This window comes from Hippocampus zosterae, chromosome 16, assembly GCF_025434085.1.
Source record: "Hippocampus zosterae strain Florida chromosome 16, ASM2543408v3, whole genome shotgun sequence".
Taxonomy (NCBI): Eukaryota; Metazoa; Chordata; class Actinopteri; order Syngnathiformes; family Syngnathidae; genus Hippocampus; species Hippocampus zosterae.
The window spans coordinates 17,393,544-17,408,609 of record NC_067466.1 but is presented as its reverse complement, the minus strand read 5'-3'; the positions used below and the strand labels follow the sequence as shown (position 1 = coordinate 17,408,609).

Genomic DNA, 15,066 nt, shown 5'->3' with positions numbered 1-15,066 from the left:
TTTTTTTGGGTATTTCACTTTGTATGTTTGCCATCTTATTCCTGACTCTCATTTGGACTTTCAAGGCAATTCATAGCAAAGACATTCAAGCAGATACACAAAAGGCTGTGTCTGTCCTTGATACTTGATTGCGATTTGTTCTGACTCGGAGTGGAGCAATTGACTGCGCAAGGCGGTTTTGTTTAGTTTTGTAGCAAACGCATTCAACTCGCATTCAAGTCTCAAACATCAGTCTGTGCGGCTGCTGAATTGCCGTCTTCCGTCACAGTCTGGGTAAGTGCCGCCGCGAAAAAGGGATAGAATACGACTGCAACGGGCAGTTAGGAGTGCTCAAAAAAGATCCTTGGTACCCGCCGAACCGCTCTCGGGAACTTGGGACGCTGCGTGAACCAAGACAAAGTTCTCTAGGACCCTCCGCATCCTGGTCACCACTTCTTCCAACTTTGTTCCTCCTGTAGACGGCTATCGAGCTCTGCGTACCAAAACCGGCAGACATTCCAATAGTTCCTTCCCTTTTGTTATCAATTCCTTACACAGTTGACTCGAAATTCCATCGTGGCACCAGTATGCGGCAATGACATTTCGCAGAATACCTCAACCTAAACTGTTGCTTCATTTGATCTGTTTTTACATTTTCTTCTCCGAGTACAGCCTTATAGTCCCTGCGCTTTTCTCTCAGGACCCACAATGCAATCTGTCCGAAGCACTTCAATGGAACTGCCTCTTCCCATCCCGCCGCGTCTCCATCACCGCGCTCCAACGGAGGACGGCGTCGACCACGGCAGCGACGCGCCGCTCTACATTTTAGTTCCGCCGGGGAGTTTAGCCAGCGAGACGGATGATGAATAGCAGTCGACAAAGTTAGTCAATGAAACAGAGCGAGAGTGCTGACACATTAAACAACTCCCGCCCAAATTAGATTTACATGCAGGCTACTGTCCCGCATCGCTACCGATAAAGTCCCGACAGGCGATTGCAAAGAAAAAATACGGCAAATTACATTACAGGTCGGATCCTCGGAGATGGGGACAAGTGAAAAAATGGCATTCAAGTATTCGTTTAAAGCAAAAAGTCAAAAGATTATGAGAAGCCATCATGTTGGAAACGTAACAAGAGATAAAATTGTAATCAGAGAGACACCATTGATTGTTCTAAAGCCCCACGACAGGGGAAAAAGTAGTCATTGTATGAGGGGTAAAGAGAAACCAAAATACACGCTTCCTCCTCCTCCGCACACTCGTAACCAAGCGCAAACTCCTTCCAGATGCTGTAAGTAATCGTATTAGACTCGATGAATATTTCATACGCTTTAATGTTTGATGTAACATAAAAAGCCGTGTAACCCAATTGAACTCATTTGCATCGCTTGCCCCCCATCGAGACTTCATTGCTAATATTCAACGCTGAATAAACGCGCAATCATAGAGAGTCATGGCTTCACATTCTAATGTGACTATTGATTAGCACGGGCCAATTGCTAAATGAAGCACTATACTAGATGAATGGATGGATGGCTATTGCCGCATGCCGCTAACGTGCTAACTTCAGTCACGTGATCCTACACTAATACAAATGGAGGCACTCAACCGCGGACACCAAACGGGCCCCCCCCTTCAGTCTCATCGGAGATAAATTCAACTGCTGGACTCATTTGTGTGGTTTAACATGTTCAAATTTGGCCCGGCGGGGAGACGGCACGCTCCAGTACTTCATATGCTCACCGTCATGGTGATGACGCATCACTGAAAAAAAAACAACAAAAAAACAATACAAATTCCTAGAAAGCTGCCAGCCAGTCTGGAATCACGGGGCAGAGTTGTATAAAATATTATTTTGATGACCATTTGAAAAATATCAGGCACATGACAAAACTCAGCCGATTTGGGGCACTCGCTTAGCGGCTAGCTGCTAGCCACTAGCGCGCGCAAGAGACGTCGTCTTCTACAATGTCAGATTATGACATTGATTAGCCTCAATGTCATGCTAGCAAAAGAGTTGATTTAAAGAATGTCAAACCACAAAAATTTGACGATTGACTCGACTGTATTTGTCTGGAAGGCCTTCAGAAGTCACTTTTCCATCGTATTTCCCTACTAGGGTTAGCGATGCTACAAGGATTTCATATTTCTGAGCGAATAGAATAACGCCGCGTTAAGGCAAGCTAACACATGGACCTCGAAGCGCAAGGGCTTGAGTCCTACACGTCGACACCTTTTGAACAGTCTAAGATCCCGACGAGGGCAGACACAGAAAAGGCTTCCCTTTGAGTGTTTTCTCCATTGATCCGCAACGGCGCCGACGAGCGAGGTGAGGAGGAAGCATTGCAACAAGAGCCGATATCACAGCCGGGGAGAGCTTGTATCCACGCGTCGCGGGAAGCGCATGTCAAAGATTGTTGTCTTAAGAGGCCAATGAATCATTTATGAGTAAGCAAAGAGACACTGAGCGCAAGAGACGCAAAAACAAGGCGACGTTTACAGCGTGAACAAGTAGCGAAAAGAACGCTAGTGTGCTTTTCTTATTGCTAATTTGATATCTTAAGTGATTTTTTGGTTTGTTTTTACTTTCGAAAGAGTGATGGAAATTAATTAAGGGAAATACGCTCATTAATTGATGAGAATTTGCACATCACTGGCTCGTTGTCGAAAGAAGTCATTCACGCAGACTGACAAACAGATGACAGACTGATCATATAGGCAGCCCTCGGATCAGGGTTGGCCCGTCGGTAATGATGATGATGTAGCCTGCGGGCGAGCAAACGCCTTATAAATAATGCAGACTTCCATAAGCATTCATTAGCGCTACATGCTACATAAAGCATGAGGTTAGGAACGGTTTCGTGGGGGAGGACTTTTTTTTTTTCTGCTCGCAGTGTACAAAAACAGGCTCATAAAAAGGCTTTGAGATGAGGGACGCACGGTGACAGATAACACAATGAGAGACACGGGCATATTCTTTATCCTCTGCAGAGAATGACAAATGATCACCACTTACGTTTGTGTTTTACAACAATTAGATTTTTTAAAATGCACCCTAACAGTACTTGGTATCGGCGAGTTCTCACATATGGACACTCAGTTTGAATGTTTTTATTTTTGCCCCCACATTTAATGTCAATGTTCTCACTCCGTAACAGTACTTACCGTTAAAAATGTAATAAATGTCATAAGCCAAGTCCCGATGGTTCGGCGGGATGACCAAGGGATGAACAGAGTTATCGAGCGGGCTCATTGAACCAAGCCGTCGCGCATCTTAACACAGTTCGGGACAAATAGAGACACAAAATGTCTGCGAAACAATTTATGGACGCATCTCCAGTGACCTCATTACCGATTTCACACAAACACACAAGCCCGCGCGATATGTTGATTTGTTTCATAATTCAACACGTGGGGGTCTCCCTTCGCTCGGCGAGCAGCTGGTCTGGAATGCACAAGCGCGCGTCGTGGCGGCGCGTTTGCAATGAAGCGAGTACATCGGGAAACCCAGCTGGATATCGGCCTGCGTTCAACAATATTTATCTAAATCTACCGTTTGCCACTTTTAAAACGGCAAACACCGGACGTTGCTTCCAATATGAAGAGAAAAAGAATAAATATATAAATATAAATTTATATTTAGATATAAATTTAGCCATATATATGGCTCGTGTATATAATATTTATAATACATTTATACATAATACAATATACATAATACATTTATAATATATAATAATATTATATTATATAATATAATAATATTATATAAACATATAATACACATATAATATAATATATAATACAATATATATATAAAATATTCGTGTATATAATATTTATAATATTATATACACGAATATTATATTCGTGTATATAATATTTTTTTTCTCAGACTATGCTGGCTAGAAAAGTTCTTCCCCACTTTTATTGAGCAAAGCGCTTTTGATTGAGAGGTCAAAAAATAAAATAAAAAACGACAGTGTTGTGTGAAATAATCGGATGTAATATGAAGCGGGCTACGTAAGGGGAAAAAAAAACACTTGACCCCTGACCCTCTGAGCACTTTTCAGTTTTCACTTCGTGCTTCGCATGTTCAAGTTTCTGTTACTTCACATTTTCTCTGTGACTTCACCGCTGGCTTTTTCCCACGAGGAAAATTTCTAACACAAAGCTGGACCGAATACATCACGTTTCGCTCGAGAAACGCTAATCCTTCATTTCTCTTGCCACCTTTGGTTCTTCTTGTAAAACGTTACGTGAGGAGCCTTTGCTTGGATGATTGACCACAAAAAAAAAAAAAAAGACAAAGTGCCAGCGGCAGCAGCTTCCTGAAAAGATCACCAAATTTTCCGCTTAAAGCCTTTATCAAAAGAAGCGCCACCTCATCTACAATCGGAACAATGGTGAGCGCGCGGCCCTTTAAGGAGAAGGTCACGATGCTAAATGACGTGCCGCCGGTGGGAAACAGGTGGCGCTTGGGCCGCACTTTGGCGTAGCTATTAATTAGTGCCAGCGTGGTGTCGCGTACTGATCTATTATCCTAAGGCCTCAAAGAGCGCTCTTCAGGCGGCCATTATTGTGCGGGAAAGGACAAGGGGGGGGGGGGGGGCGCATCACAATGCGCCTTTCGACCGCTCGTCGCGGTCCTATTTTTAACGTGTGGGAGAAGGTCAAAGGATGGCGAGCGACTCTGGGTTCTCTTCTCGCATCAGCTGCCAACCTTTCCCGGCAGAGACTCGATTTTTCTCTTCACTGTCACGCTGTCAGAAATGAAGAATAAACAAAGAAATTGTGGCGATAGAGTGAAACCGATCGCAGTTTCTGACACTTGCCAAACTTTCACAAAACTTTGGTGTTTTTGTTTTGGCGAGTGCCAAAATAAAAATGGTGGATGTTCTTTATCATCTGCGATGAACCAATGTTATTACTAAGGGCTGTGTGTACACCAAAAGCAGCAGGAAAATGTCCATTCAAAGCAAAAAAAAAAAAAAAGGGGGGGGGCACTTTTTTTTTTTAATGAGAATGCAACAAATTATTCATTGTCCGAATCACTTATTAATGAATGTGTTTTTAATTTGTACTTCACGGCAAAAATCTCATTGACATTTGGGCCAGGAAAAACCCCCCGAGTCGACGGCGGAAATTGCAATGGCATACTTTGGAGAGTTTCGTCTTTAATTGTTAAAAACGGCGCCTTTGAGGATATTTAGGACGCGGCAAAACTTTTGCATCTTTCCCGTCCCGCGCCGCATTGGCATCAATATTTACCAAAAGCTTTCTTGAAACAATGCAGTCGGTAAAAGTTGCTTCCTCTCCGCTTCCGTCGAGCGAGGCTCTTTTGTCGGAATGCTTTTAGATAGAAGGCGATAAAATATGAAGTGGCTGCTCGGGGAAAAAGGGAAAATATACACACACACACACACACACACAAAAAGAGCCGACTGGCAGAAACACGGACGCCGTGGGGCACGTGCGCTCGCGTGCCGCGGCAACGTCGCCCGCCCGCGAGACACGGCAAGTAAATATTAAATCCGGGAGAGATGTGTCAATATTTATGTCCCAGAGAGGGGGAATCGTGCAAGTTTGCGAGGGAAAAGGTATGAGTTCCTTCATTGGGAAATAGCATTTCAGGCAGAAAGGAGGATTTTATATCCATTCCCACACGGATAGCTGTTCCGAGGCGGAGCCTCCACTTCTTCTCACCAAATTATCAGCTGAGAGCGGCTGCGATAAAACGGGAACCGAATGACAAGGAGCACGACAGAAAGGGTGTAATGGATAATTCAAGACGTGATTCATCAACTTCCACACCATTGGCAGAATTTTTAACGATGACATCGTCTCTTCTGCTCTGAGGAACACGTATGTCCATTTTTGCCAATTAAAAAAAAAAAAAAAAAAGCACACACCGAAGTAACAAACAAAAATTGCCAAATGTGTTCGGGGTTTTTTTAAGGGAGCGTCACCATTTTCACCGTTTTTTTGACTGCATCTCATCTGTGACAATCAATGAGAGACTTATTGTTTTGTTTTTTGGTGACAAAGCCAGTGGCTACGACTTCCCCAAGTGCGGACGGAAGAACGCACCTGTAAGATGCCAAAAGTATTTTCACAGGCAGTCAGTCAGTCAGTCAGTGACGGCGAGTCAAACGCACCGCCGACCGCGTTTGAAGCTAGCGCTAAACCGAGAGACGTCGAAACGTTTTCGACAAGCTAACAAGCAATTCGATAAGCTAGCGGTCAACATGTGCTAAGCCGTTAAACAGATTGGAAGAATTTAAAAATGGAAAATACTGAGCACAAAATGAAAGTCGTTTTTTTGGGTGAATAACAGAAGTTAAAGCCCCCCGAGCACCCCCCCGCCCAAAATAAAAAAATTCCAGTAACTGAATCCGTGACTCGCTAATCATGAATAAACTGGCGCACACCTTGTGTCCCTTTTAAATAAAGCTTCGAGAGCAGGGGTGTCAAACTCCTTTTTTCTCGCGGGCCACATTTTAGTGACCGTTTCCCTTGGAGCGCCGTCGCGACTGAAACCAGATCAAGAAGTCAAGAATCACCGTTGATTCAACTCTTGTTTAAGTTACCGTCGCGAGAGGTTTGGTAACAAGAAAATGCTTTGAATATCTCTTCTTATTTATTCCATGTGAGAAAGCATCATGGAACTTGTTTGATCTGCTTTGGTTGGACCACCTCAATGATGTGGCGGGCCGGATCTGGCCCCCGGGCCTTGGTTTGACACCTGTGTTCTAGAGGCTCACAGCATAAGCTTAAAAAAATAAAATAAAAAAAAAGCAAGAAACACCGTTGCAGCATCCGGCAGCTGCCAAAAGTTGTTTCCAGTCTAATCCGATTTTTTTTTTTTTTTACAGCATGTACACCATAAAAGCGAGCCTGAAACATCCAAGCGTACAAATCTAGCAGGCCTGACAGATTTTGATATTGCGCCTTCTGGTTTGATTTCATAAATTATTTTTTTTTGGGGGGGGGGGGGGGTTGCCAGGGGAAACACTGAGGAATCCCCTGTTAGTACCGTGGTGAGATGACAACACGTCGCAGTGTGCCGCGCCGTGGGGTCCATTCAGCGCAGAAGCTGTTTCCTGCTCGCTTACAAGGCGGCAACTAATTACTCCGATGATGTCGAATTGGCCGGCGGCTCGGATGCATGAAACACGCGAGGCGCGACGCGGCGCTTCTATCGCTGCGATAGTCACTCTCGGGTACTTCAAACTATCGTGCCGGAGTGAACTTCATGCCCCTAATGGTGCAGTAATGGATCTAATTGCGGCGGTTTTATCTCTGCGGGCATTCTGAAAATTGAAAAAAAATGAATGGCTCAGAGTGCCGAGTAACCGCTGTGTTTGTCCCGCTGGCAAAGTGGGGAAAAAATGGCTCCAAATGACAGAAAATGGTTAAACGCACCAAGGGGCAGTCAAAGAGAGCAGAAAATAAATGTATAGTGGGCTTGGAGAAAGGGCATCTGAGCATTTTTACATCTTGGGGGGGCAGCATGAAATCAAGGTTGAAAGGGTAAAAGTGCTGATTAAATGCCACTCATTTGGTTCCTTTTCACTGCCCTAATTGAAGGAGGATAAAAATAATTTCAATTGTTTTGCTCAAAAAAAAAAAAAAAAAACCAAAAACAATAACATTTTTTTTTGTTGTGCCCTGAACTACAATTTTCATCATCGTTGTGTCGTTGGACCCTCAAAGTACGCTTCACAATCTACAGCAATGGCAACAAAATAAAGGAAAGAAAAAAATAAACAAAGCACAAAACTGAAATTTTAATACCAGAGGAATTAAAAAAAAAAAAAGTATTCAATTGAATTACCCAAAAAGGTTTTGATGGTATTAAATCACTTAGGTACTGTAAACCAGTGAAAGCAAGCAAAAGCGATCACTTATTCTGGTACCCTTGTGTATTGTTTGCTCTTCATGGAAAAAAAACAACAAAAAAGAGTCCTCATCACAAATTGCTTGCTTTTTTTTTTAACTCTGAAAGCGCTAATCTTTTGCTAGCGCACCACTGTAGTTGATATTTTTTTTTCTTTAAACTCTGAAAGCGCTCATCTTTTGCTAGCGCACCACTAGTTGATATTTTTTTTTCTTTAAACTCTGAAAGCGCTCATCTTTTGCTAGCGCACCACTAGTTGATATTTTTTTTTCTTTAAACTCTGAAAGCGCTAATCTTTTGCTAGCACACCACTGTAGTTGATATTTTTTTTTCTTTAAACTCTGAACGCGCTAATCTTTTGCTAGCGCACGACTGTAGTTGATATTTTTTTTTCTTTAAACTCTGAAAGCGCTAATCTTTTGCTAGCGCACCACCGTAGTTGATATTTCTTTTTTCTTTAAACTCTGAAAGCGCTAATTTTTTGCTAGCGCACCACTGTAGTTGATACTTTTTTTTCTTTAAACTCTGAAAGCGCTAATCTTTTGCTAGCGCACCACTGTAGTTGATATTTTTTTTTCCTTTAAACTCAAAGCGCTAATCTTTTGCTAGCGCACCACTGTAGTTGATAATTTTTTTTCTTTAAACTCTGAAAGCGCTAATCTTTTGCTAGCGCACCACTGTAGTTGATTTTTTTTTTCTTTAAACTCTGAAAGCGCTAATCTTTTGCTAGCGCACCACTGTAGTTGATAATTTTTTTTTCTTTAAACTCTGAAAGCGCTAATCTTTTGCTAGCGCACCACTGTAGTTGATATTTTTTTTTCTTTAAACTCTGAAAGCGCTAATCTTTTGCTAGCGCACCACTGTAGTTGATATTTTTTTTTCTTTAAACTCTGAAAGCGCTAATCTTTTGCTAGCGCACCACTGTAGTTGATCACAATTTTTTTCTTTAAACTCTGAAAGCGCTAATCTTTTGCTAGCGCACCACTGTAGTTGATATTTTTTTTTCTTTAAACTCTGAAAGCGCTAATCTTATGCTAGCGCACCACTGTAGTTGATATTTTTTTTTCTTTAAATTCTGAAAGCGCTAATCTTTTGCTAGCGCACCACTGTAGTTGATATTTCTTTTTTCTTTAAACTCTGAAAGCGCTAATCTTTTGCTAGTGCACCACTGTAGTTGATATTTTTTTTCTTTAAACTCTGAAAGCGCTAATCTTTTGCTAGCGCACCACTGTAGTTGATATCCCAAAGTACATTCCACAAAACGCTCCAACCCGATCTCATTGAAAGCAGTACTCTGCCGGTGCCATCCCAAATATTTGCTACCCTGATGAAGTGATAACAGACTGTATGAAATAAGCCGCCTATCTGCCTACAGGTACAATGTGGATTTAACAAAAAAATGGAACACACAATAGGAAAAAAACGTGAAGCTCACCTCAGCGTGCGAGTGTGCTGACTCGCCGTCCGGCGGGCTTTCCCTGATCACCTGAGACGAGGCGGCTGAGCGATCCGAGCGGGCCGCCGCTGAGCTGATCATCCTCTCGGGGGCCGCATGATCATTACGACTCCTCCGTCGTCCGCCGCCGCTCGCCTCCCGGAGTCATCGCTTTTGAACAGAGAAGGCGACAAGTAGAGCGGATCAGCCAAAGGAAAAAAAATATATAATAATAATAACATAATAAAAACAAGGTGTGACAAAGAAGCTTCGCCGGCGGCTTCAACCCCCCCTGAGTGGTCATTGGGCTCGGCGCTTTCCGTTGTTAAATGACTGTGATTTAGCCAATTAGCAACGTTGCAGGCGCCACAGGAATATTAGAAGGAATAAAATGGCAATTAGTCACCAGCCGTGACATTGTTGTGATGAGGCTGCTTTATCCGACTGTAATAAGAAAAAGTTGAGGGCCAAACTTTGCCGCCCTTCTCACTCGTTCCTGCCGCGGCCTTTCTGTATATCCTCCGAAAACGTTTAGTACACAGCGCTCCCATCATCCAAACAGAGAGTTAGAACAAATAATGTTGTAAAGACATGAACGTTTGCAGTTAGCTAGCTAGCTAGCTAGCTATCCCTACATACCCAAAAGACATCTCTACCGGATGCCACAATTTGTAGAAAGGGTCTCTCAAGGAGGCGAACGAGCCCACCGCCGACCAAGAGGTAGCACTGTTAGCTCGCGAGCTAGCCGCTGGCTGGCGGTTTTTGTTGCGTCAACATGCGGGGGGGTGATTCGGCGCATTCAACCGACACGCCCGCAGCAGCGCCTTCATTTTTCACCATTTTGAAACCTCTTTTTTTTTTTAACTTGACGTTTCTTTTTTGGTCATTCAAATTTCTTATTCTTGAGGTAAGACTCATTTCAGGCCGAACCTTTCCTAATTGGCACCGTCTCCAAAATCTTTCTGCCGAAACATCTCCCCTTCAATTTAATCGACGTCTTTTGCTTTCTTAATTCAAGCCCCAACGCTGACACGAGCCCATCTCAAGGCTCCTCGTTCATGAATTCTTCCGTTTCTATTCTGCGTAACAAACTAAAGAACGCGCACAGCAGCGCGGAAACCGGCGCACGCGCAAGCACGCCGGTGTCTCATTTGGGCTGGGGTGTGAATTAACGAGCAGGTCGGGGGCAGGTTAATGAAGGGTGGCGCCGGCTCTGCTGCGGGCTGATATGAAAAGCGGCGCATGCCAGCCGGTTCCTGAGTTGGGGAAACCGCGCTTCGAATTAGCATGCGCCGCTATCGAGGAGGGGGGGGGGGGGAGTCAGATATCTTGCGTCTGAACTTTACTTGACCTTACGGGTTGTTCTTTTTTTTGTGTGTCTTCCACTTACGACCTGTTACTGCTCATACATTCTATTTTGTGACCACTATAGTTAAGACGCCATTTTGTTTTCCTGCTATTTTAGCAGAATGGCCGAATGTGGGAGGAATTTAATTTTTCTCAACCAGGTGACTAATTGAAATGTGGCATCTATTAGAGTCGAGACCACAAGACAGTTTTCTGATGACGAAGAGGAAAAGGGAGATGAATATTTGAAGGAGGTATTTATTTTTCCTCACCCTATACCAAAGGACACCTAGCGGTAGCCGCTGGATACAATTAGAGGGGGAGGCACAGACGCCGACGCTTGCATTTAATCTGCACAACTGCCGAATGAGTACACCGGCAAGACACGGCGGCCCGCTCCGTCTAATTAAGCAGATAGGAGGCGCCGACCGCGAGCGGGCGGCCATTAGTGTCACTCCTGCTTCTCAATTAATGGAGGCAAGGACGGATTGAGGCGGAGTGGCAACAAATTTAAAGGTTAAACTTAAGGGGGCTCTTTCTCTTGACTCCATTTCTCCTTCATCTGCTGCCTTTCACTCGCCCCCCCACGTCCCCCTCGCACCCGGAACGCTGCGGCAGCCGTGCCGCATTTCACTCGCGAGCATTCATTAGCCGAATGGCAAGGTTGACGCCTCCGACAAATAGGAATCGTTATACGGCGTCGAAAAAAAGGCTAAAATAAATGGCGCGCTTTCACCGGTGAGTGGCGAGGCTTCTGAGCTGATGACTCGGTAATTGTTTGAAAAAGCCGCGACACATCGAAGCGACAAATGTGCATTATCAATCATTCACTTGACCGGATAAATGCCTCTCGCCCAAATAGATACATCCCCCGTTGACACCAGAAAAAAAACAAGGGTATTAAATACTCGATATTTAAATGATGGCGTCTTGGTCACGAAACGGTCTTGCTAGCATAAGTGTCCCGCTAATTGACAACAACAACAAAAAATTTTCAAAGAAGAAGCGGATGGCCACAAAAGCAGAGGAAACGGACAAGATTCAGAACACGGTGGACGTTCTCAGCGGGCATTGGCAGCAATCGCGCAACACAGCCGCTCTCTGTGACGGAGACTCTCCGCGCTTTGCTAGCTTGAAAGCTCAAACGAGGCAGACGAGTCAAAGCCCATTCAAAGATTAACGTAAAAAAACTAAAAGAAAATCCTGACAAAATGAAGCACTCGATTTATCACAGGACTAAAGCAACAAACAAACAGCCGTTTAAGGCTAAGGATGAAGGTTGCTTCTTTTGTGCGAGAAGGTGCGAAACTATTCAGGAACGTTTCAAAACACAAGATGAGCGAAGGGCATAGGCGGAATTTAAACAGGTGTCATTGAGTGGGTTCAATGAGCTTGCTCTGGCACGATAGCTATGCCGTTTTAAAAAAAATGTTTAAAAAACGCTTCACAACTTTGGAGTTCGGAAGGTTTGCATCCACTTTGAAAAGAGGCTAATCCTTGAATCCGGGTAACATTTATCTGCTAAAGAAAGGCCCCAAAAAGACGACAACAACAACAACAACATTTTAGATGGATGCCTGTGGAGTCACGGCCGCGGAGGAGTGAGAGTATTAAGAGCGTTATCTAGGATTTGGACGCGAGCGGCACGGGAGGCCAGGGGGGGGGGAGCCCGAGTGCAGATTGCGGCGTCGCAAGGTGACAACAAACTATATCACCGCGAGGCACGCGGGGAACGCGGTGAGGAGATCGTTTTCCATCAGGCCAAAGGACACGGTTGCAATTCAGGAGAGGCGACAAAGCTTAAAGCGAAATAAAAACATCCTGAACAATGACGGTGAGGAGGGGTGCGGAGTGTGGGGTTGGGGGCGGGGGGGGGGGGGGGTATTCAGTAGCCAAAGCCAGGCTACAGTGAAACTCCTCTACAATGAAATCATGTTTGCACCAAGATCTTTTTCACAACGGGGGGTTTTTCACTGTAGCAAATTTGATATCAGATGTAAACACACACGCACGCACAGAGACTAGTGTAAACTTCTCTCAGTTCGGGTGCTGGAACTTTTTCCAATCAAAAGCTGCGGAATTCCAACAAAATTAACTTTACGACCGTCGACGCTCCCACAGGCTTTTTTTCCCCCCCACGTTTGCTTTCATCACCTTGATGGTTTCAATAGAGTACATTTGAAAACAACAGTCGCTTTCAACAAAGTCTACAACAACAAAAAAAGCTCTCTGAAGAGTGAAAAAGTGACAAAAAAAGAAAAGAGGAAGAAGCTACGCGAACGACATAAGTCAAGAAAAGCGCGATGGTGAGTGATGGCGACTCGCAATCAGACAAGTCAAGGCACAACCAAAACGGCTCGAAGGCTTTCTGGATGAAAAGCATCAATAATCCCCATCCTTCTTTCTGGCTCCCCTCCGACTCGCTATCCTTCATCCTCGGGATGTTTTTTTTTTTTCCTCCCCCGCTCCCTGACTTCGGAGGATTTTTATCATTCTCGTGCCGCCCCTGGGGACTTATTTCGCTTTAAAATCATTGATCCAGATTACCGCCGGCCCTGTCATATTGATTTTTGAGATTTATCGTCGCCCGACTCCCCCCGCCAAAGGTCCCCGTCACCAGGGTCCCCGAGCTGGCGCTCATTTTTTAAACCCTCGCCTCTTCTGAGGACACGCCAAAACTCCATATGCACACACAAACAAACCCTCTCAAAAATAGATTCCCAACAAATCACGCACTTGAGGTATTTCCTCCAAAGGTCCATTATTTGATGTTTCAAAGCAACAGGGAGTGTTGGAACTTGTCTCATAAGTTTTGCTCTTGCACTCGCGGAGACTCTCGGCGATGCTATAAATCAGCCACAATCCACCCCAGCCCAGCAAAGCACTTTACGGTGGGATTCACGATTGGCATTTTCGACGATATTTCGACGTGACTGTCTTTAGACAGTTTAATGGCTAGCACATTGTCATCGACTCGTTTTTAAGTGAGGGTGCGGTAACAGTAGGAACGTCAAAAAAAATCCCACGGCTCTAGCCGGTCCATAAGGTGCTGGACTTTGCGGCTAGCTGCTAGCCATTAGCCGCTAACGCACGAAACGGCGTTGGAGTTGTTTTTAAGTGTCCTTAATTAGCAAATGAACATGATTTCAGGACGACGACGCATCGATGTTGGCGGCAACAGTTAGCCGGCTAGCGATGCAAAACTATCAAGTCAAGTCAGCCGCCACGCAACCGCGACCTGCCGGGAACTTCAGAGTAAAAGCATATCAGGAGATTTGTGTGCATGTATTATTTGGTAAGATCCGATTTTGAAGTTGACCTTCTCGGCGCGCTGGCGCCACGTTAGCATCGAACATTTGCTGCCGCCGTTAGCTCGCTCGTCGGAAGGGGCGACTGAACAAACGTATTTGTACACAAGAAGCGCGTTCGCGCTACAAAGTCCATCCGAGCACCTCAAATGCCAAGTTGTCATGCTGCGGCGCGTCCGGGCGACAGGCTGATTTGTCACGCCGGCGTGTGGACATGCCGCCTCGGAGGTTGGCCCTGATGGATCGCGTGACAGAAGGCCACCGTCTGAGAATCCCGTCCTGCGGCGTCCGCTGAATGCTCTTAGAAAAGTCAGGTGACATTTTCTGGGGGGTTTTGCATACAAAAGGTTCTGAGCGAGGGCGTGAGCTCGCGGCCTTTGAGGTCCGTATTTGCGACAACGCGGCTGGTAGCGGCGGCGCGCACTCGTTTTGGCGCATGACAACCTCACAGATGGTGCGACCGCGAGCGATGAATATGCTGACATGAACATACGACAGGAGGAAAAAGGAGGGGCGGCCGCCGGGAAATGTCGGACAGCTGCTCAAACAACCAGACAAACCCGACGAACGTGGAACATGATTAGTGGAGCTCGACGCCGCTACAATAGCTTCTTGCGGTCACCGTCGACTGGCGAGCTGCCATCCGCTTGACGCGGCGGACTAATGATGACCATCTCAAACAGCAGCTAGCATGCTGAAACCGACGCTACGCTAAACCCAGTTGAGAATCTGCGTAGCATTCTCAAACGGCGCAAGAGCGCCACCTGTCAACTCTTCGACAAATCCGAGTTCACGTTCATATCGGATTTAAACGCCGTCTTGAGGCGATTTTCTGCAACCCGCCAAGAAAGTTAGCGCGTCTACAATCAGTGAAATCGATTCGACAGCTAACAGAGCACGACAGCTAGCTTAATTAGTTGGCTAATGTCAGTTCATTACCTCTTAAAAAAAATGGAGAAGAGCAGCCAAGTGCCTACTTATTTTCTCAGAAATAAACACTTTTACTGGGACTACATTTTATATTCATCGAGAATAAAGATCGTGTTCAATTGGGGGGGGGGGGGGGGACATCAGCAAAAGATTTCAAAATAATCCGAC

At 45.0% G+C, this 15,066-nt stretch overlaps 1 protein-coding gene across 4 annotated transcripts in view; it reads right to left on the bottom strand.

Moving 5' to 3' along the window:
* The window catches only part of sgcd (sarcoglycan, delta (dystrophin-associated glycoprotein)), a 111,593-nt gene that overhangs the window by 43,376 nt on the left and 53,151 nt on the right, over positions 1-15,066 (bottom strand). For all 4 annotated transcript variants that reach the window (XM_052046403.1, XM_052046406.1, XM_052046402.1 and 1 more), the window contains exon 2: positions 9,314-9,484. In XM_052046403.1, the coding sequence (XP_051902363.1) occupies positions 9,314-9,415 (102 nt within the window). In that variant the 5' untranslated portion in view covers positions 9,416-9,484. The remainder of the gene's footprint in view (positions 1-9,313; positions 9,485-15,066) is intronic.